The sequence below is a fragment of the Hemiscyllium ocellatum genome, chromosome 15 (assembly GCF_020745735.1).
Source record: "Hemiscyllium ocellatum isolate sHemOce1 chromosome 15, sHemOce1.pat.X.cur, whole genome shotgun sequence".
NCBI lineage: Eukaryota > Metazoa > Chordata > Chondrichthyes > Orectolobiformes > Hemiscylliidae > Hemiscyllium > Hemiscyllium ocellatum.
In genome coordinates, this window is record NC_083415.1 from 27,836,862 (window position 1) to 27,860,019 (window position 23,158).

Sequence of the window (23,158 nt, forward strand, 5' to 3'; positions counted from 1 at the left end):
AATGACATTCATGGGGAATGATAGTGTCACAGCTATGTAGGAATAGTTTAACAATGGAAATACCAAGTTATGATGTGCAAATCTTTGCTACTTTTAGGAAATGTTTTAGGGTGATAATTTTTGTGTTGAATACATTTAGCTGTTTTTTAATGATACATGGAAAGGAACAATCCTGCAAGACACTAGCATCTATGAACAAAACCTTGGGAGAAAGGAGAGCTGTAACATCAAATTAGACCATAAGACATAGGAGTGGAAGTAAGGCCATTCGGCCCATCGAGTCCACTCCGCCATTCAATCATTCAACTCCACTTACCTGCATTCTCCCCATAGCCCTTAATTCCTCGAGACATGAAGAATCTATCAATCTCTGCCTTGAAGACATTTAGCGTCCCGGCCTCCACTGCACTCTGCGGCAATGAATTCCACAGGCCCACCACTCTCTGGCTGAAGAAATGTCTCGCATTTCTGTTCTGAATTGACCCCCCCTCTAGTTTTAAGGCTGTGTCCATGGGTCCTAGTCTCCTCGTCTAAAGGAAACTATTTCCAAGCGTCCACCCTTTCCAAGCCATGTATTATCTTGTAACTTTCTATTAAGTCTCCCCTTAATCTTCTAAACTCCAATGAATACAATCCCAGGATCCTCAGCCGTTCCTCATATGTTAGACCAACCATTCCAGGGATCATCCGTGTGAATCTCTGCTGGACACGTTCCAGTGCCAGTATGCCCTTCCTGAGGTGTAGGGACCAAAACTGGACACAGTACTCCAAATGGGGCCTAACCAGAGCTTTATAAAGTCTCAATAGCACAACAGTGCTTTTATATTCCAACCCTCTTGAGATAAGTGACAACATTGCATTCACTTTCTTAATCACGGACTCAACCTGCATGTTTACCTTTAGAGAATCCTCGACTAGCACTCCCAGATCCCTTTGTACTTTGGGTTTACGAATTTTCTCACCGTTTTAGAAAGTAGTCTATGCTTTTATTCTTTTTTGCCAAAGTACAAGACCTTGCATTCGCTTACGTTGAATTCCATCAGCCATTTCCTGGACCACTCTCCCAAACTGTCTAGATCCTTCTGTAGCCTCCCCACTTCCTCAGTACTACCTGCCTGTCCACCTAACTTGGTATCATCTGCAAACTTCGCTAGAATGCCCCCAGTCCCTTTATCCAGATCATTAATATATAATGCGAACACCTGTGGCCCCAACATTGAACCCTGCAGGACACCGCTTGTCACCGGCTACCATTCTGAAAAAGAATCTTTTATCCCAACTCTCTGCCTTCTGTCAGACAGCCAATCCTCAATCCATCCCAGTAGTTCACCTCGAACACCATGGGCCCTCACCTTGCTCAGCAGCTGGATGAAAATGGTTCAGCTCTCTTCGTTCTCTTGTTCTCTCTCTCTCTTTTGTTCGTTAGTTCTTTCGTTCGTTCTTTTCTCGCTCTCGCTCTCGCTCTCGCTCTCGCTCTCGCTCTCGCTCTCGCTCTCGCTCTCTCGCTCTCTCTCGTTCTTTCTTTCTCGCAATTACATGCTAAGACTACAGAGTTTGCCACAACCAATAGGTTAAAGCAATGTTTAGTTTTACCTTTTTTGGTTAGTATACACCTGATGGTTTTTCTATGTTCCCATTGATACACAAACAAAGATGGAGGAATGAAGGATGTGTTGAACCATGGGTTAAATATTTTGGCAGTGCACAATTTGTCTGCCTTGTGGGTAAGGCTTGTAGCTGTAACCTTGAGTGATAGTATGTCATTGGTTCTAGAATTGCTTGATGCTGTGGTTAATGTATGCCAGTGACTCAATTTGGAGCTGTTTCACCTTACATTTCTAATATTCCCAAACAGAGGGTCCAATTAATGTAAACATGACTGAAATTTCATTGGAGGAAATCCAGGAATTATTTGCTAAGGATCCTTATATCCAGATTGGTGGTCACTGGAAACCAAGAGATTGCATACCTCGTTGGAAGGTAAGAAGTCGATATATGGTTATAAAACAATGATACTTCCCTTGTACTTTTTTAATATATTTAAAAATTGTGAACTTATACTAATTATACACAAATAATTATTGTAAATTGAATACTTATGTGCCTGTTTTACAATGGAGAGTATTAGTTGTTGCATTGAGAATTAAATTGATTTTGAGGTCTCTGAACATACTGACTCAACTTCTGCAACAGTCATCCATTCAATATGTATGTAATGTTTAAACTATACAGTTGAAATGGAGGACAAATGATATTTAATAATTGGTTAGGGGTTAACATAAGTTTCATTGGACAATTGAGCATTATATTTCCTGCTGAAAATTACAGCAGTATTTTGTTTCGGAATATTACCTGAAGTCTTTGTTTCTGTCTCTAACATTCCCTGCTCTGCCCGCATTGCAATCCAATAATAATATATGGCAGGTGATGCCTCTCTATGTGTAGGATTAAACTTGGCTGTCAGTATGTGGACTTTGAGTAAAAAGTGAGGTCTGAAGATGCTGGAGATCAGAGCTGAAAATGTGTTGCTGGTTAAAGCACAGCAGGTCAGGCAGCATGCATGGAACAGGGAATTCGACGTTTCGGGCCAGAGCCCTTCATCAGGAATCAGTATGTGGACTTTCCTTTTTTTTAATACAAGAGTAATAAACCAGAGATATGCTGGTATAAAGTATTGTCTGAAAGCAGTGACTCACGTTGAGCAAGATCATCTTGCACTGCAAGGAACTGCTGAAAAATGAGAAGCCGCTATGCTGAGTCATATGTTACAGTTCTTACATTTTTATTCTCAAACGGTTTCCACCAAATAAATGGAACATTATTAGTACAGTGTTGCTTCGTATCAATTTTAATTGCACAATATAGACAGAAGATCCCTTTTATATTAGATGTGGTGATATATGCACTTCTTACTAAGAAGTTAATACTGATTACTGTCTTGTGTTCTATATTGTCATGTAGCTTCACCACGCCATTTATTTATTGGACTTTAACCCCTGGTTCAAGAGAGCTGCCAATTAATGATTCGGCTTTAAACAGAACTCGTCAACATTGAAATCTTTCCCCAGATTAACCCTACTCGATTCACTCAGTCTTTTTAATTGGTGAAATTACCAGTTGTGGCTGTTGCATTTATGTTTGCTATTAGAGATGTTCCTAAGAAAGAAATGCAGTACCACAGTAAGCATATGAGAAGTCCTACCATTTGCATGATGGATAATTAATATAACTAATGTTGCCAGTATAAATCAAACTTATCTAATCCATATATGGTGGACAAATGTAAGTTAGAATTATGGCTCTTTCATTCATTTATGAAATGTAAAAATAAAGAAAAAACACTTCTTTTGCAGTTCAATTTATAAAGGTTTATTTTGCTTGTCAGTTTAAGAATTCACAGGAATGGTTAAAAAAAATTGTTCTTGACATTTTAATTTCCACACAATTTGTTTACCACCTCAAGCAAAAGGTTTTGTTGAAGAAATCTAGCAGGTTGCTATTTAAGCACCCTTTAAATCCTAAACTGTGACATGTTCTAATGCACCAGAATATTGTGTAATTTTTTTAGTACCCTGAAAGGCCTGTACTCCTATATTTTCTGCCAAGTGTCTTTGCTTTCATAGATTTACACTATCAAAGCATTGTTTTGCACAGTAGACATTGTGCTCACTCAATAGAATAATGTTACTTGTGAGACTAAATTATTTCTTCACCAAAAATAGCTTAGCCATGGAGTTGTTACACCATAGAAGGAGGCCATTTAGCCCACGAGTCCTTGCCAGCTCTCTGCATAGCAATCCAATCAATCCTTCACCACACTATATGCCTTTAGCCCTGCAGATTTAGTTCCCTCAAGTATCAATCTAATTTCATTTTGAAATCATTCATAGTCTCCGCTTGCCACTCATGGTACGGGATGGATTGTAAGTTCCAGGTGCATTTAATGCATTAAAAAAGTTGTCCTCACATTTTTGTCATATCAAAGAAAATAACAGTCCTAGCATGGCTCCATCAGAATACAAATACCTACCATCCTGTAGTCTGAAAAATAACTAATTATTATGATTGATTTCTATCCTTAAACAAATTTCAATACAAGCTGACACTGACCCTCTACTTCCGCAATTTTATTTTGCCAACAAGCCTTTTATGTGGTACTTAAATCAAATGCTTTTTTAAAATCTACATACACAGCGGCTAGCACCAAATTCTCAATTAGATTGGAGAAAGTGAGGTCTGCAGATGCTGGAGATCAGAGCTGAAAATGTGTTGCTGGAAAAGCACAGCCGGTCAGGCACCATCCAAGGAACAGGAAATTCGACGTTTCGGGCACAAGCCCTTCATCAGGAATGAGGAAAGTGTGTCCAGCAGGCTAAGATAAAAGGTAGGGAGGAGGGACTTGGGGGAGGGGTGATGGAGATGTGATAGGTGGAAGGAGGTCAAGGTGAGGGTGATAGGCCGGAGTGGGGTGGGGGCGGAGAGGTCAGGAAGAAGATTGCAGGTTAGGAAGGCGGTGCTGAGTTCGAGCACCGCCTTCCTAACCTGCAATCTTCTTCCTGACCTCTCCGCCCCCACCCCACTCCGGCCTATCACCCTCACCTTGACCTCCTTCCACCTATCACATCTCCATCACCCCTCCCCCAAGTCCCTCCTCCCTACCTTTTATCTTAGCCTGCTGGACACACTTTCCTCATTCCTGATGAAGGGTTTGTGCCCGAAACGTCGAATTTCCTGTTCCTTGGATGCTGCCTGACCTGCTGCGCTTTTCCAGCAACACATTTTCAGCTCTCAATTAGATTTGGTCAAACATGATCTGCCTCTTTAGGAAGCTGTGCTAATTCATCTTACCCAACCTGTTGTAATTTCTTGTTTCTAATACTTAGCAATTATTGATTGTTAAATACCACTGTGTAGTAATCCTTGCATACTTCCCTGAACAAGGATGTCCCATTGGCCACTTTCTAATCGTTCTGCACATTCTCCATATTTAGGGAAGATTGGAAGGTTATGAAAAGCCTTTCTGTTACCTGCATTCTCACTTCTGTTAAGAACCTGGAAGGCAAGCAATTTTCACATGAAGCAGAGTCAACCTTTTCTCGTATGCTCTGGCTAGTAATTTGCACCCCATCCATTTCTTCTCCTTTTTCCACTATTTTTATTTCTGCTTCCATTCCTTTCCATAGTAAACCATAATTTAAAGTGTTCTAGAATTGCCTCAGCTGCTAATTATAAATTACTTCCATTATCCTTAATATCACTACCCTTTTATTGTCCAATTGGTATTTAAAGGTCAGTACACTTTGAGTTTCTTTTTGTTGCCTGTAATTCAGTTTTCATTCTGTCTTTATCAGTCAACTGTTTCTCCCCTCAGTCCCTCTCAACTGTTTGAATTTGACCGTATTCTTACTTCAAGGCTTAATGTGGCATCATACACTCCTTTGTTGTTGCTCTCTTGACATCTATTGAGCCCTGACTTTAGTTCTTCCTACGGTTCACCCTTTGGTTGTATCTAGTCAATAACCCACAGACTGTCCTCAACAATCACCCATTGCTTTACTTGTCAGTGTTTGGTGACCTTTTTATCTATCTATATTCCCTCTCATCTCATTGAAGTTAGCCTTCTTCCTTTTAGAAGTTCTGGTTACTTTACTCTTTGTTACTAATCTAAACCTTGTTTAGTGTTCTCTTTCTTTAGAAACTCTTTTTCTCCCAAAAGCATTTGGCCCACTTCATTTTCCAGTGTCAAATCCAGAAACATCTCCTCCTTTTTTAGTTGGACCAAGAGCATAAGAGATGAAGGAAGTTCATCCTGAAAGGGAAGGTTAGTAGGTATAGGGAATGCTGGATGACTAAAGAAATTGAGGGTTTGTTTAAGAAAAAGAAGGAAGCATATGTCAGGTATAGGCAGGATAGATCAAGTGAATCCTGAGAGTATAAAGGAAGTAGGAATATACTTGAGGGAAAGCAGGAGGACAAAAAGGGGACGTGAGATGGCGTTGGCAAATAGAATTCAGGAGAATCCAAAGGGATTTTACAAAAATATTAAGGACAAAAGGTAACTAGGGAGATAATAGGGACCCTCAAAGATCAGCAAGGCGGCCCTTTGTGTGGAGCCACAGAAAATGGGGGAGATATTAAATGAATATTTTGCATCAGCATTTACTGTGGAAAAGGAGATGGAAGATATAGACAGTAGGGAAATAGATGGTGGCATCTTGCAAAATGTCCAGATTTCAGAGGAGGAAGTGCTGGATGTCTTGAAACAGCTGAAGGTAGGTAGATCCCCAGGACCTGATCAGGTGTACCCGAGAACTCTGTGGGAAGCTAGAAAAGTGATTGCTGGGCCTCTTGCTGAGATATTTGTATCATTGATAGTCACAGGTGAGGTGCCTGAAGACTGGATGTTGGCAAACGTAGTACCACTGTTTAAGAAGGGCGGTAAAGACAAGCCAGGGAACTATACTCCAGTGAGTCTGACCTCAGTGATGGGCAAGTTGTTGGAGGGAATCCTGAGGGACAGGATGCACATGTATTTGGAAAGGCAAGGACTGATTCGGGATAGTCAATGGCTTTGTGCATGGGAAATCATGTTTCACAAACTTGATTGAGTTTTTTGGAGAAGTAACAAAGAAGATTGATAAGGGCAGAGCAGTAGATGTGATCTATATGGACTTCAGTAAGGCATTTGACAAGGATCCCCATGGGATACTGATTAGCAAGGTTAGATCTCATGGAATAAAGGGAGAACTAGCCATTTTGATACACAACTGGCTCAAGGCTAGAAGACAGAGGGTGGTAGAGGATTGTTTTTCAGTCTGGAGGCCTGTTACCAGTGGAGTGCCACAAGGATTGGCACTGGGTCCTTTACTTTTTGTCATTTACATAAATGATTTGGATGCGAGCATAAGAGGTACAGTTAGTACGTTGGCAGATGACACCAAAATTGGAGGTGTAGTGGACAGCGAAGAGGGTTACCTCAGATTACTACAGGATCTGGACCAGATGAGGCAATCTGCTGAGAAGTGGCAGATGGAGTTTAATTCAGATAAATGCGATGTGCTGCATTTTGGGAAAGCAAATCTTAGCAGGACTTATACACTTGATGGTAAGGTCCTAGGGAGTGTTGCTAAACAAAGAGACCTTGGAGTGCAGGTTCATAGCTCCTTGAAAGTGGAGTCGTAGGTAGGATAGTGAAGAAGGCATTTGGTATGCTTTCCTTTATTGGTCAGAGTATTGGGTACAGGAGTTGGGAGGTCATGTTGCAGCTGTACAGGACATTGGTTAGACCACTGTTGGATTATTGTGTGCAATTCTGGTCTCCTTCTTATCAGAAAGATGTTGTGAAACTAGAAAGGGTTCAGAAAAGATTTACAAGGATGTTGCCAGGGTTGGAGGATTTAAGCTATAGGGAGAGGCTGAACAGGCTGGGGTTGTTTTCCCTGGAGTGTTGGAGGCTGAGGGGTGATCTTGTAGAGGTTGACAAAATTTGAGGGGCATGGATAAGATAAATAGACAAAGTCTTTTCCCTGGGATCGGGGAGTCCAGAACTAGAGAGCATAGGTTTAGGGTGAGAAGGGAAAGATATAAAAGAGACCTAAGGGGCACCTTTTTCACGCAGAGGGTGGTTTGTGTATGGAATGACCTGCCAGAAGGTGTGGTGGAGGCTGGTACAAATGCAACATTTAAGACGCATTTGGATGGGTATATGAATAGGAAGGGTTTGGAGGGATATGGGCCGTGTGCTGGCAGGTGGGACTAGATTGGTTTGGGATACCTGGTCGGTGTGGACAGGTTGGATCGAAGGGTCTGTTTCCATGCTGTACATCTCTATGACTCTATGACTTGTCACAAATTCTTTCCCTTCATTTTCCTTCATGTCAACATTATCCAAATTGATATTTAGGTAATGAATGCTTCCCAATATCAATATTTTATCGTTATTATGCATCACTGATTTCTCTGAAGATTTGTTCTTTAATTTCTCTACTTCCTCAGGGCATTCTGTTGTTTCGTACAGTACCATGACATCCCCAATCAGAAGTATTGCAATTTTATTGCATTCCCTGTTTGTATCACTTTATCCACCACTTAGTTTTGCTTTTTGTGTACTCTCTAAACCTATCTGCATATTACTTAGAGCCCTTCCTAGGCTCCTCAGTGAGGTACTAGGTTCTTTTCTAGTACAAATCAACTAGCTCACTCATGGGCATCTTTTAATCCACTTTTACTTCTGTATTCTGGAACCCACCTCCTGCCAATTTTTTCAGTAGTGAACCATTCAACGGACATTGAACCTCAACAGGACTGCGACTAACCTGGTCTTTTTGAACAGGTGTCCCTTGCCGCAGATCTTATCTTAAGGTTCCAAGAATTTGAAGCTCTTCTCCCCATCTCCCTCACCCATTTCCCCATACCATGTCTCGAGTTGTATTATGATCTTCCGATCTTCCCATATCTTTTTATTTCTGCCTTTTGTTCATGAATTGAAATTGCAATTCAACCCGAGATCTCGACCTTTTTTTGAGGTCCTACTTTTAACTTGCTCAATAACTTCTTCAAAGTTTGAGCAATGGATATTCGTGCCCCTCACACCCCTCAAAAAATAAAAACTGTATTAACGTATGACTGAATTTGACTCAACCCTCCCTTTCCCTAATAGTATAATCAGCATTCTTCTCCATGATGATCCTTACCCTGATTCAAGAGAGGCAATATACAATGTGAGTCATACCATGACGGTTACAAAAATTCTGTTTCTTCTACTAACCGTGGAATTTCTACACTTTGCTGTTTTTCCTCCTGTGTTCAATCCCTGGTTGTCACTGCTAGTAGTATCCAATGTCGATTACTGAGCTGAGAGTTGCACACACCCCGATTACTCTTGCACTTTCTGCTTTTTAATTACGTCTCTTTGTCACCAATCAACTGTTCAGAACTTTTTGTTTGCCTGTGGTGTAGCCACGTCATGGAATATATAATGTAGGAAACACTCTGACTCTCTCTCTGACGCTATGCAGCATTGACAGTAGCTTATGTTTGGAATGCTTGAACATTTTGAATGTGTCTCCAAAGTTTTGCCCCTCAAATCTGATATGGCAGATGACCTGATCTGAGTGTTGTGATTTCAGGTGGCAATTTTGATCCCATTCCGCAATCGTCACGAGCATCTCCCAATCCTGTTGAAACATCTCATTCCAATGCTACAACACCAACGTTTGGAGTTTGCGTTTTATGTTATTGAACAGGTGAGTAATGCAAATAGGCCAAAACTTCGTTTTCAGGTTCATGCCCTCCATGTGACATAAATTTAACTTTCCACTACTTAGCAATATGGATGTGACATGTTATAACTAATTCCATTGCTATTAAACTGACTACTGTAAGTTACAGGCACTTTATACAGCCAACAGCACTATTTAATATGAATGGCAAGTGAAAATAGCATGCATCATTGCTGTGGTAGCATTTTTGTCAAAAAATTCACTAACTCTGTGTTTAGGCTCATTACTGATTGAAGTGGTATTTGTAAAAGTAAAGACAATAATTGTAAATCATTAAGATTGTTTAATTAAAAACTGAACGGTATTGGTTAGACAACAAGGTACCATCATGCCATTCAGAAACTTTCTTTGGTTATAGCTTCCTCCTCCTCCTCAGTTCTAAAGAGTTATTTGTCACTCTGCTGTGTGCTCAGGTCCTACTCATGGAAACATCATCCTCATATCCACTCTATCCAGTTCTGACAAAATTCTGTGAGTTGGAATGAGATTCCCCCCCCCCCCCCCCCCCCCACACACACACACACACACACACAGACACACAGACACACACACACACACACACAATATCCCTCTAAACTCCATTGCTTATAATTCCAGAGTCCTCAATTGGTCCTCATACGGCAAGTCCTTTGTCCCTGGGATCATTCTTATCAACCTCCTTTGGACCCCCTCCAGCACATACCTCCTTTAATTATGGAGCCCGAAACTGTTCTGACTGGTGCAACTTGATTGTTGTGTTTCTGGCAGTATAGCATTAACTGGACTTAAAATGTAACTCATTGGTGATAAAGCACTTTGTCCAATCGTCATGAAAAATATTATACTGTATAAATGTCTTCCTTCTGTTATAATTGTGTGTTGCATTATTATTGGTCCTGTTTCCAGCACCCTAGTTTTCCTTTTTGCTACCAATTGCAATGTGAATTGAATGATTACAACCTACACATCTTTTTCAATAGAGGCAACAAAAACTTATTATTTCAAAAGATTTTAAAAATTCCATTGCCCAAAATTGAAAATCAGACAATGTAGATAAAATCCATATTCTAATAGTGAGATGTTTACCGTCTCCATAATTTTGAGATTGTCAGTGGAATTTGGGAGGATAGTTGAAGTATATTCTTTGTGCTTCTAGATGTAGTAAAACTGTACACAACATTTTCAAACTGTTGTAATTCTGTTACAAGTAACACTGAAAAGGACCTTTCCCACTCTTGGCTAATACTTTAAAAGAGCATTTCAAAAGCACTTGTATGGTGTTGAAGGTTAATTGTTTTCTTTCTTTATTCATCAGGCTGGTTTCCACCCATTTAACCGTGCAATGCTGTTCAATGTTGGATTTATGGAGGCTTTGAAAGACATGGACTGGGATTGTGTAATCTTTCACGATGTTGATCATATCCCTGAAAATGATCGCAACTACTATGGTTGTGGACAGATGCCAAGACATTTTGCAGCTAAGCTGGATAAATACTTGTACTTGTACGTCTACCTCTCATTTGATCTTAAGTTAGTCACACCTAGAAATAGGTCTGTTTAAAAAAAAATGTCATTCAGTAAAGTATATGTAGCTTTAACATTTGAGTGAAGTTCACAAGATGTCCATTCATTTTACTTTGCACTCCTCAATGAAGATCTACACTATGCACAATTCTTCAGAAAGCTCTGTAAGCTTGTGATTTGTTCAAAGAACCTTGTTTGTGCTATGTAAAAGATCAGCAAGAAGGTTATGTGAGGTTCACAGTGACTCCATTGGTAATTGCTCCAACCATCATTTTCATTATTATTCATCATGTCGAGTGTAAACCTTGATCCTGGCAGACAGAAGGATCAATGCTAGGACCTCAACCACTTACAATTTATGTAAATAACTTGGATGAAGGGATGGAAGGTATGGTTATCAAATCTGATGATGGTGCAAAGATAGATAGGGAAGTAATTTATGAAGAGATCACCGGGGAGTTATAAAAATATTGATAGGTTAGGAGTATTAGACTATGTGGCAGATGGAGTATCATGTGGAAAAATGGGAGATTGTTCATTTAGGTAAAAAGAATATGAAATGGTGCATATTAGCTAAATGGTGAGAGTATTGAGGAGTTTTGAGATGAAGGTTCTTGATGTCCTTGTAGGGTTGTTTTGCAGATTGGAGGCCTGTGACCAGTGGAGTACCACAAGGATCGGTGCTGTGTCCAATATTTATCGTCATTTATGTAAATGATTTGGATGTGAGCTTAAGAGGTATAGTTAGTAGGTTTGCAGATGACACTAAAACTGGAGGTGTAGTGGACAGTGAAGAAGATTACCTCTGATTACAGTGGGATCTCTACAGCTCTCTGAAGCAAGTGAGTTCCAATGGGCTGAGAAGTGGCAGATGGTGTTTAATTTAGATAAATGTGAGGTGCTGAATTTTAGGAAAGCAAATCTTAGCAGGACTTGTACACTTAATGGTAGGTCCTGGGGAGTGTTGCTGAACAAAGAGACCTTGGAGTGCAGGTTCATAGCTCCTTGAAAGTAGAGTTGCAGGTAGATAGGATAGTGAAGAAGGCATTTGGTATGCTTTCCTTAATTGATCAAAGTATTGAGTACAGGAGTTGGGAGGTCATGTTGCACCCAGACAGGATGTTGATTAGACCAATTTTGGAATATTGTGTGCACTTACATATTTCGGAATGATGTTGTGAAGCTTGAAAGCGTTTAGAAAAGATTTAAAAGGACGTTGCCAGAGTTGGAGGATTTGAGCTATAGGCAGAGGTTGAATAGGCTGGGGCTGTTTTCCCTGGATCATCAGAGGCTGAGGGGTGACCTTAGAGGTTTATAAAATCGTGAGGGGCATGAATAGGATAAATAGACAAAGTCTTTTCCCTGGAGTGGGGGAATCCAGAACTAGAGGGGAAAGAGATAGCAGTCCTAATTGGCAACGTTTTCATTGTGTGTGTGTGTGTGTGTGTGTGTCTAGGCTAGTACAATTACAACATTTAAAAGGGTATATGAATGGGAAGGGTTTGGAGGGATATGAGCCAGCTGCTGGCAGGTGGGACTAGATTGGGTTGGGATATCTGGTCCAATGGACTAGTTGGACTGAAGGGTCTGTTTCCGTGCTGTATATCTCCATGACTCATGCTTGCATCAAAACGTGAGTGTGCAGGTAAAATAAGTAATTTGGAAAGTCAATCCGTTCATTTATTTTGAGGAGATTTGAATACAGACCTAAGAAAGTTTATGTTTTAATTATACAGGGCACTGGGGAGGTGGCATCTGGAGTACTATGTACAATATAGGTCACTTTCCTTTTATGGAAAGGTGTAGATGCTTTAAGACCATTCGAAGAAGTTTTACTAGACTAATACCTCAAATGCTGGAGTTGCCATAAAAGGAAAGGTTGGATGGGTTTGATCTGTATGTGCTGGTGTTTTGAAGAATGAAGTGATTTGAGGAATCTTGATAGCATAGATGTGGAGAGAATGTCATCTCTGAATGAAGAACTAGGGGCCACCCATTTAGTCCATATCTGAAGCAAACTTTTTTTTTGAGGTTTGAGAGTCTTTGAAACCTGTTTTCCAAAAGGCTTGTGGAAACAGAGTCCTTGAATGCTTTTGAGGCAGATTGTCCTTCAGCAAGATGGCAAAAGTTTATTAGGTAGGAATGACTGCAGATGCTGGAAACTAGATTCTGGATTAGTGGTGCTGGAAGAGCACAGCAGTTCAGGCAGCAGCCAAGGAGCAGCAAAATCGACAAATCGCCCGAAACGTCGATTTTGCTGTTCCTTGGATGCTGCCTGAACTGCTGTGCTCTTCCAGCACCACTAATCCAGAATCCATTTTGAATGGAAGAGCAGGCTCAATGGGCTGAATTGCCTACTGGTTCGCCAAAGTTGTGCGTTCACATAATTTTCTGTGATATACTCCTGCAACCATATGAATCTGTCTTATTGCAGCTTTCGAGAAGATTTGTTGCTCAAGTTGGGGTTCGGGTTGTACGTTTGCTCACTGTGGGCTAGTAGGTTTGTTTTCAGATGTTTAATCATCAACCTCTGAGAAAAAGATCTGGACATGATATTACCCACCTTTAACAATCCAAGACCCATAAATAGAAAGTGGGACAAAACACCAGCAGAGGCTCACTGATCATTTTATCTAGTATGGTAACGAAATGTCTGAGAACAAACTAAAAGCTCAGCGAGCAAATTTACAACCCAAATCTGTCATCTTTTAAACCTTTTATAGCACTTAAGTGAGTATTGAATTATTTAAAAGATATTTTAATTGTTTATTATAGGTTTTCTTTTATTTTTGACAGGCTTCCTTATGATGAATTTTTTGGCGGAGTAAGTGGATTAACAGTGGAACAGTTTAGGAAAATCAATGGTTTCCCAAATGCATTTTGGGGTTGGGGAGGTGAAGATGATGATCTCTGGAAAAGGTAGGTTAGTTTTGATATATTTAAGTAGCTATATGTCTGAATTCAATTCACACAAAGCACTTTGGTTTAAAATAGATGGATGTATTCAAATCAATACCACGTTAAAAGTAATTTCAGTAAAGCATTTGATAAGGTTCCCCATGGTAGGCTATTGCAGAAAATTTGGACGCACGGGATTGATGGTGATTTAGAAGTTTGAATCAGAAATGGGCTAGCTGCAAGAAGACAGGGTGGTGGTTGATGGGAAATGTTCATCCTAGAGTTCAGTTACTAGTGGTGTTCCGCAAGGATCTGTTTTGGGGCCACTGCTGTTTGACATTTTTACAAATGACCTGGATGAGGGCGTAGAAGGATGGCTTAGTAAATTTGCGGATGTCAGTAAAGTTGGTGTAGTTGTGGACAGTGTGGAAGGATATTTCAGGTTACAGAGGGACATAGATAAGCTGCAGAGCTGGGTGAAGAAGTGGCAAATGGAGTTTAATGGAAAAATGTGAGGTGATTCCTTTGGAAGGAATAATAGGAATATAGAATACTGGACTGGTAGTGAGATTCTTGGTAGTATGGATAAGCAGAGAGATCTCATTGTCCATATGCACAAATCCCTGAAAGTTGTCACCCAGGTTTATAGGGCAGGTGAAAAGGTATATGGTGTGTTAGTATTTACTGGTTGAGGAACTGAGTTTTGGCGCATGAGGTCATGTTGCAGCTGTACAAAACTCTGGTGTGGCTGCACTTGGAGCATTGTGTACAGTTCTGTCACCATATTATGGGAAGGATCTGGAGGCATTGGTAAGGGTGCAGAAGAGATTTACCAGAATGCTGCTTGGTTTGGAGGGAAGGTCTTCATGAGGAAAGGTGAGGGACTTGAAGCTGATTTTGTTGGAGAGAAGAAGGTTAAGAGGTGACTTACTAGAGACATACAAGATGATCAGATAGAGTGGACAGTGAGAACCTCTTTCCTCAGATGGTGATGACTAGCATGATGAGACACCGCTTTAAACTGAGGGGTGATAGATATAGGACAGATATCAGAGGTAGGTTCTTTACTCAGATAGTAAGTGCATGGAACACCCTAACTGCAACAGCAGTGTACTCGCCAACATTTAAGGGCATTTAAATGGTCATTGGATAAACATATGGGTGATATTGAAATAGTGTAGGTTTGATGGGCTTTAGATTGGTCTCACAAGCTGGCACAACGTGGTGGGGAGCCTGTACGGTGCTCTTATGATGTATGAATTTTAAAAACTTGTGTGTATGAGGGGCTTTATTGATTAACAGTCAATATTTCTGGAGTCTTGTTTTTGTTTTAAACAACAGCTTGAGTGTGTAAATCTCTGGGATGTTGTTGGATGTGTGTTATCATTGGGAGAATTTGATGAGTGAACAGACTAAAAATTGAAGAATTTTCACTTGTTTTCATTTAGAATCAAGAATGTATTTTTTCATTGCTTAAAGGAGCTAAAACCCTTAGTTTGAAAACTTATTTGTTTCAGATCGCAAAAATAAATCCTGGTTGAAATTATATCTATGAAAGTTTTTCTTTCCTAGAGAAAGACAGTAGTTCAGAATGTTGAGAAATAGGTTACCTCAGAAGACATTTTTGATTAAAGTTCCAGGCTAGAAGTGTTTTGAGTAGAATTCTGAAAGGTTGTTTGAAGTAAAGAAAATTTTAATTTGTGTTGTGTGACATATCAATAAATAGGTTTGAAACTCTCCAGACTGGGAATGGGAAGAAACAATTAAGTCAAACCTACAGATCTGATAGAGAAGAGGATTTACTATGGTATTTGAGCACAAGAGAGTGATGACATTACAATAGATGTAATTGCATTTTTGTTGTGTTTAAAATCTTTCAGGTTATACTGTATTAAATAGGTTAGTTTAATCTAGTTCATCTTTGTCTTTTGCATAATATACTTTTTGCTTTTATGCTTAAACCAAATCTGCAGCATCACGTGCTTGTTTTTCTTTTTAAGATCACATCATCAATTCATGTTTTGTTTTTGTTTTTATTTATCAAGTCTGACTTCAGTCTGGGATCTGACTTGTCCAATATTAACATCTGACATTAGAATGTCTAGTGTAGCAGATGCCAGAAAATCCCCAGCAAAGCAAACCAAAGCAAATCCAGTAGTTAATACTAATTCCCAATCCAAATCCTACCTTTGCATCAAACACCCCTCCCCAGAACTGTCACCTTGCAGTATTCATCCAGATCTGGGAAGTGTGGTGTCAATCTTTTAATAAAGATAATAAAGAATTTACTAACAAGCATGTTTGTCTGTTACAGCTGCAATCAGCTGCTACAAGTATGACATTGGTGGTTACTAAATGGGGAGGATGAAAGGCAATAGTTATCACTTTTACAATGAAGCATTTTAGCTTGAAGTAAATACTTTCCTGATGCACTCAATTTGCCCTCATTTCCACAAGCTTATGCAAGCAAAGATAATAACACCACATGATGTCCTTGCTTACTTGTAATGATCACATGGCTTTAACTTCTAAATGTTTTTGGATGTTGTCTGAAATCAATATATATTTTTGTGCACAAATGCAGACTGATTGATTGAACAATCTTAAAACAGGCCATGAATCATGAGCCAGCTGGAAATAATCTCTCATTCGCTCCACCTTTTTTTAAACAGTCTATCTGGTTGATGAGCAATGCATCAATGGTAGCAACACTACTTAAATTGGCATACTACCGGCTAACATAGAAAATCATTCCTAGTGCTTTACAGAGCATAAAGAAAAACTGATACTAGGACAAATTGAATGGATTAGGAGGAATGATTGATTTAAATGCTTAATTTGCAAAAGTAATTTCGATGAGATGAAGACAGAACAAGCGAAAAAGAGTCGAGAGAGACAAGAAGCAGAATGTAGGTGGCTGTGACTGAAATTCCCTTGACTCTAAATGTCGCTCCAGCAGATTTGAAGTTATCAAATGGGATAGGAAGGTGGGAGGAAGAAGGCAGAGGGAACATGCATGCTAGCAGGCCTGACCCAAATCATCTAGAAAATGCAGGAAGCTATCATTAATCAAGTCCCTGAGAGGATGAGTGAATTGCAGGTTTCATTGAAATAAACCAGGTTCTGAAAGGTATCATTGTTATTTTAACTCCAACCAAGGAATCTATAAATGGGACCACACCTTCTTTATTTGGAATCAGTTATATAAAACTAAAATGGAAAATGTCTTCAGTCACTCAGACCAGGTAGGGTACCTTGTATTAGACTGGTCTGGATGTGAAAGTTATGAAAGTGAGATCATAGTAATATTTATTGCAGGTTATTTAGAATTGAAGGGATATTAACTTTGAATAGATTGGTTTGGTTTATCATGAGGTAAGTGTAGAGGGGCAGAATCAGTGATGAGAATTTAGTGTTTGGAGTAGAAACTACAGCTTTAGTCTTTCCGTTGTTTAGCTGAAGAAATGCTTGGAGTCAGAAAGGGAAACAATTGGTATTTGTATACGACATTTGGTCAGACATCCTAAGATGTTTCTCAACAGTAACTCTGAATTATTGCGTCAACATTCTGTATTAGAACAAGTGAAGATGATGAAAAGCTTGGTCGACAACATTGTAATAGGTGAGGTAACCCTGTTAGGTTCTTTTCCTGAGGTTTTGCACACTTGATGCAAACTGCAACACACCAACTTCTGTGAGCAAGCAACCAAATTTATTAAGCGCAGTACAGTACAGGCTTTCTGGACGAACCTTTAACACACACCTCGCAAAGCTTACGGGGTCGTGGCAAAAAGCTCTCTCTGAACCAAAGGAAACCGTTAAAGTTTATGAAAGCTTGTACAAGCTAGGTGGCCCCCTTTGACCTCCTCTGTAGCTGTGCAAGGTTGAGTCAAAGTGAGACACTCCACAAAGAAATCGCATCCCCTTTGTAGAGGTCAGTTGGCAATGCTTACAGATGCTCTAACCACTCCCCCATAGTCACATGGGACTCGACAACCCCAGTCACTCAGTCACATGCTACCCCAGGAACAGTGGCAAGATGAGATCATCCTCAAAGATAATGCTAATGCTCTAATTCTGGGAAATCATTATGCAAATGGTTTCCTAACTTGGTGATTTTCCCAGACAATGGAAGAAATTGAATTGATAGTTTAATTTGACAATAGCAGTGGAGTAATGTTTAAATGAAGTGTAAATTACAATGGATAGTCATTTACATTCTTTCGTGGCTTTCGTCCCCATCCAAAGACGGTGCAGTTTATCCCTTTAATATTACATCAATGTCCAGAGAGACAGTAGAATTTAATCTTTTAACATTACAACCCCGATGGAACACGAGTTGCCTACAAACATTGTGTCCCAAAAAAAGGAAAAATTTTTATTTTAAAATTTGTTCACTCCTTACAATGATCTAACCTTGGTAAAAGTGTAAACTGTATTTAAAAAATCTTGTAACTTAGCACTATAAAAGCAAAGTAATCTTTTTCCGCATAGCAAGCTGGAAAGGTTTTATTAATATTCGTTCAAGGGATGAGGTAATTGCTGGCTAGGTCAGCATTTGTTGCCCATCCCTAACTTCCCAGAGGGGAGTTAAGAGTCAACCATATTGCTGTGGTTCTGGAATCAAATGCAAGCCAGACCAGGTAAAGATGGCAGTTACCTTCTCTTAAGGACATTTGTGAACCAGATGGGTTCTTGATATTTCATTGTTGTCATCAGACTCTTATTTCAGCATTATTGTTGAACTCAAGTTCCATCATTTGCTGTGGCAGGATTCAAACCCAGGGCCCAGAGCATTACTTGGATCTCTGGATTAATAGTCGAGTGATAATACCACTGAGTCATCATCTACCCATACACCATTGATAGTCAAACACGTTTTCTGTGTTTTCATGCTGCAGTGTGAAATCCTGGAGCGTTTCTGTTATCCTGGCGGATGAACAGGTCACTGGGGTGATAATTATCCTTTATCATTGATGCATTTTATCCAATTTCCTGATCTACAGCTCAGAAATGCTGGAGGTCATCCAGGCTGTCTCTAAAGCAGCATACAAATTGGCTTGTGTCTTTCCATTACTTTGTGACTGTGACCGTGGCTTCCTGGACCATCTGATCAGAAGCAGCTTTTCAATTCCATCCATGTTGGTCTAGACAACAGCAGTTGCTTTTGCATTATACATTTCAGCTTTAAACACCAAAGAGTAATCTGGCAAAAAATGGTAAAACAGTCCAGTTCCATTCATGCAAAGAATGTCTCTTGGTGCCTACCAGTTGGAGAAACTATTTTGCAGTTACTGCTCTAGATTTGTCTACAATCTTATTCCTTAGTGTGGCCAAACTCTGCGATAATTGATTGGTACTGTAATTTGAGAGCTGAGTGTGTGTGGTGCTGGAAAAGCACAGCAGGTCAGGCAGCATCCGAAGACCAGGAGAATCTATGTTTAGGGCAAAAGCCCTTCAATCGCATGGACTCCAGTCTACATTCAAACCAACACAATTTTGATCTGAACAGGATAACCAGTACCTGCCATAAGTTCAAAGCCTCCAGAAACAGTTCTCCTATTGGATCCTCCGCTCTACACTTGCAGACATGCGCCGCCACCTAATCTCTACAGTCAGCCCTGCCTCAGCTGGGGGCCACATACTCTCAGAACTGCAAAGAACCTCTGCTGTTAAAAATCTCCTGCTCCTCGAATGCTGCCTGACCTGCTATGCTTTTTCCAGCACCACTCTCTCGACTCTGATCTCCAGTATCTGCATTCCTCACTGCCATATGAGAGGCTCGTCTAAGTTTGGCTCATCTGATGTTATCAATCCAGAACTTTTTCTGGTCACAGCCATTCTTCTGTTCAGTTTCCTACTCTATTGTCAGGAATAGATAATAGCTTCACTACAGTTGGATTTTTTGGGTATTGAGTTTGTTTGGAAGTGTGGGAGGATAAATGAAAACTGATTCAAACCGAATTGAGAGTGAGGTGGTCATAAGAAAATAATGTGAGAACATAAGAGCTAGGAACAGGAGTAGGCCATGTGGCCCCTTTTGAGCCTGCTCTGCCATTCAATAAGATCATGGCTGATCTTTTCATTGACTCAGCTCCACTTACCCACCTACTCACTATAGCCCTTACCTCCTTTATTGGAAGTAATCTCTGTCTTAAAAACATTCAACGAGGTAGCCTCAAGTGTTTTACTGGACAAGGAATTCCACAGATTCGTAACCCTTTGGGTGAAGAAGTTCCTCCTCAACTCATTCCTAAATCTGTTCCCCCTTATTTTGAGGCTGTTCTCCCTAGTTCTAGTTTCACCTGTCAATGGAAACAACTTCCCTGCTTTTATGTTGCCTATTCTAACATAGATTGCAGAGAGGAAAATAAAATGTCTTTCTTTGTGCCAAGTTTAAACATATACTGATCTTTTTCAAATTAATAGCACCCAATAGGCCATGAAGCTTTGAAACTATCCCAGGAATATGAGCAAATTCTACAAAATGCAAGTCAATGATATACCTTTCCCCAGTACTATAAGATTTGTGGAATAGTAGACTCCATTTTATTTCAATTAGGAAAATTTATAGTTTTAATTTTAATATAGTAGCCCTGAAGATAAAGGCACTAGTTACTGCTGCAGTGTTGCTACATGTTATAAGTGTTGCATGCTTACATTTACATGATTATCAATTTATTGAAGCTCTTCAGTAAGCTTAGAGAGAACAAGGTATACTTACATTACCCAGTGGTCAAGTTTAGATATTTTGCTGGAATGTCTTTCTTGGGTCACTGGTGTTTGATCTGTTCAGATGGTGGCAATCCTGATGAGTAACTACAGAATGATATAGTTTCAATTTCCAGCATTCGCAGTCTGATGTTGGAACTTGCAAAGTTCAGTTGCTTTTCCTTGGAAATTGTTGAATGTATTTTTTTTCTGCTGCAGTTGGCAAGGGAGAGATGTTGTAAAGCTGATTTGATCTCCAATAGAATGTCATCCAGATAAGGTGTGGTGGAATGGTGTTATGTCAGAGCTAAAAGATCATCCCCAAATACAAGAGGGGAAGCCAGATGAAGAATAAATACCCTGAGACGTGAATGTTTCACCCGAGTTGAAGAATGGTGAAAACCTTACGTAGGCACTGAACCCTACTAATGTCATTATTGAATAAATCTTTAAATAGTCAAGATTGATCTCTTGTTGGGAATTAACTTGAAAACCTTTCAGGATTATAGCTGTTACTGCGTGATTACTGCTAAATTACCTTGAACCTAGACATGGATTTAATTTTGGCTCTTGCTTTGAGGTTCTAAATTATGGGAATTGCCATAAAATACTTTTCATTTGTCTTTTTGAGACAAGTTTGATTTACACATTTTGTTATTGAATATTTGTTAGCATTGATGCACTGAATTCTGTATTCTTTTAAAGAGAAAGTAGATTCATTTGTACAGCTTTTGTTTGGATTACTTTGCTTCTTAATTTAAAAAATGGTGTAAGTTTTTTGATGGCAATACTGTATACAGTCCAAAGACTGAATCACACTAGGTTAATTAGTAAGATTTGTTATTATGACAAGTTTCTTGAGTTATTCTTTGTTCTGCCCCTCTCTCAAAAAAAATGGGGTAAATGGAGGATAATTTAAATTGAAAAGCAATGGGTGCTGCTACCTCAGGTGAGTAATCTTCTAGACGTTTTTTTTGAACTGTACTTGCTGATCACTTTGTCAAATTCAAGTAGCAGCTGTGTTTGCTGTTGAAATTCTTCTCAACACTTCGAGTCATACAGATGTACTGCATGGATACAGACCCTTTGGTCCAACCGTTTGACTTGAAACTCTATTTGCTTCAAAGTAAGTGTAAAATGTTCAAGTGTTTTGATTGAACTAAGAACACTTATTAAAGAATCTGTTTGGCTGTTTTCAGGGTTCAGTTTGCTGGACTTACAGTAACAAGACCAGGGGGTGATTTAGGAAAATACAAATCAGTTCCTCATCACCATCGAGGGGAAGTGCAGTTCTTGGGAAGGTGAGTAGGACGCTTCATATTATATCTTATTATACTGATGGATTTAGATTCTGAAGAAGTAATATAAGACAAAATAGCATATGCTAATTTATAAAATTAGCTAAAATAGGTATTTGGCAAGGTGGAAATTCTTACTGGAATTTCTGCCATGTGTGTATATATAGCTCTAAAAGATTAGACTCGCTATTGTCGTAATGGTGCTCTTCATGCTCCGACACATACCATTCAGCATTATAAAAGTATCCAGTGTGTAAGTTGGCTTTAAAACCTTCCATTTGAGTCCTTTTACCCCATGCATTAATAAATTACTGTCCACTCATGTAAGCACATGTATTCAACCTGGCCCTATCTTTCAACATTTTATTCAAGCAAATTCCAAAGGTTAGGAGTATTAAAATGTAGGAAACAAATGAAAAACCAATCCAAACCATTGCAGATAGCAAATAGAAGCAAAGCCCTTGCTGAAAGGAAAATTTGCACTGAGACTGACTTTTTTGTATAAAAAATATACCTTTTTGTAGATTATTCTAATTTTTTTATTTTCAAAATCCACAGAAAAGTATTTGTCAAAGTGCAAAAGCCTATATTAGAATTCAAAGCTTAAATATGTGCTTTCAGGTCTGGAGTGCAACAGCTGTGTTGCTTTTGACCATTAAATTAAATTGGCAGTGTACTAACAAACTGATCTAAGTATTTATCTAATCATTGTGGATGAAGTTTCAGAAAGGAGATTTTCTCAGATGTGTGAAATGTGAATCCAACACAGTTGTTAGAATTTTCTTAATTAAGAAAACACATCTCTGGGTATCCTCTGACCAAGCACTGTTTCCAAAATTGATTTCAGGTGGTTCATCTGAAATAAGTTAATGAAGGTCAGTATCCCATCACTATGTCACCCTTTTATATGTGCACAGTGCATGACACTGACCAAGCTAGCTCAGAGCCAGCGTCTAGAGTGAACAGAACCCCTGGCATTTCTATTTATAGCTGTCAGCCCAGGCTCCTTAATTGGACCAGGTTTATAGCCCCAATCAGAGAACTCCTATTTTGAGGTCCACCTAGCTGACCTTGTTCCAGTCTAACTAAGCATCTCTGCCTTGATATGCAGTCTGATGGCTGTCACTGTGTGAGTTTCACTGAACATGTGCAATTGGTGCTTTAAGTACCAATATTAACTAACTCCAAGTCTCATAAATAAAGTTACTACCTTACATGGAATAATTACTTATTTATTCATCTTTTCTATCTGACTTTTTGAAGATTGTATGCTAGATTTTGCCATCACCAGTAAAATAGTGGCACTTCCTGTTGACTGTACAGGAACTGTTCATAAAATGTAACTAATTCCCTTGCCTAACCAGATTTTAAATCTGGCCCCCACATAATGAGATTATAATGGCAGTGAGATCAGTATATAAAGTGTAAGTAGCCAATCACATAAACTAGTCTCAGACAGAAAAAAAT

At 39.4% G+C, this 23,158-nt stretch overlaps 1 protein-coding gene across 2 annotated transcripts in view; it reads left to right on the plus strand.

Annotated features, from left to right (window-relative positions):
* The window catches only part of LOC132822919 (beta-1,4-galactosyltransferase 5-like), a 91,856-nt gene that overhangs the window by 64,534 nt on the left and 4,164 nt on the right, over positions 1–23,158 (plus strand). For both annotated transcript variants that reach the window (XM_060836325.1, XM_060836326.1), the window contains exons 4-8: positions 1,856–1,980; positions 9,129–9,245; positions 10,576–10,763; positions 13,581–13,703; positions 21,593–21,694. In XM_060836325.1, coding sequence (XP_060692308.1) covers positions 1,856–1,980; positions 9,129–9,245; positions 10,576–10,763; positions 13,581–13,703; positions 21,593–21,694 — 655 coding nt within the window. The remainder of the gene's footprint in view (positions 1–1,855; positions 1,981–9,128; positions 9,246–10,575; positions 10,764–13,580; positions 13,704–21,592; positions 21,695–23,158) is intronic.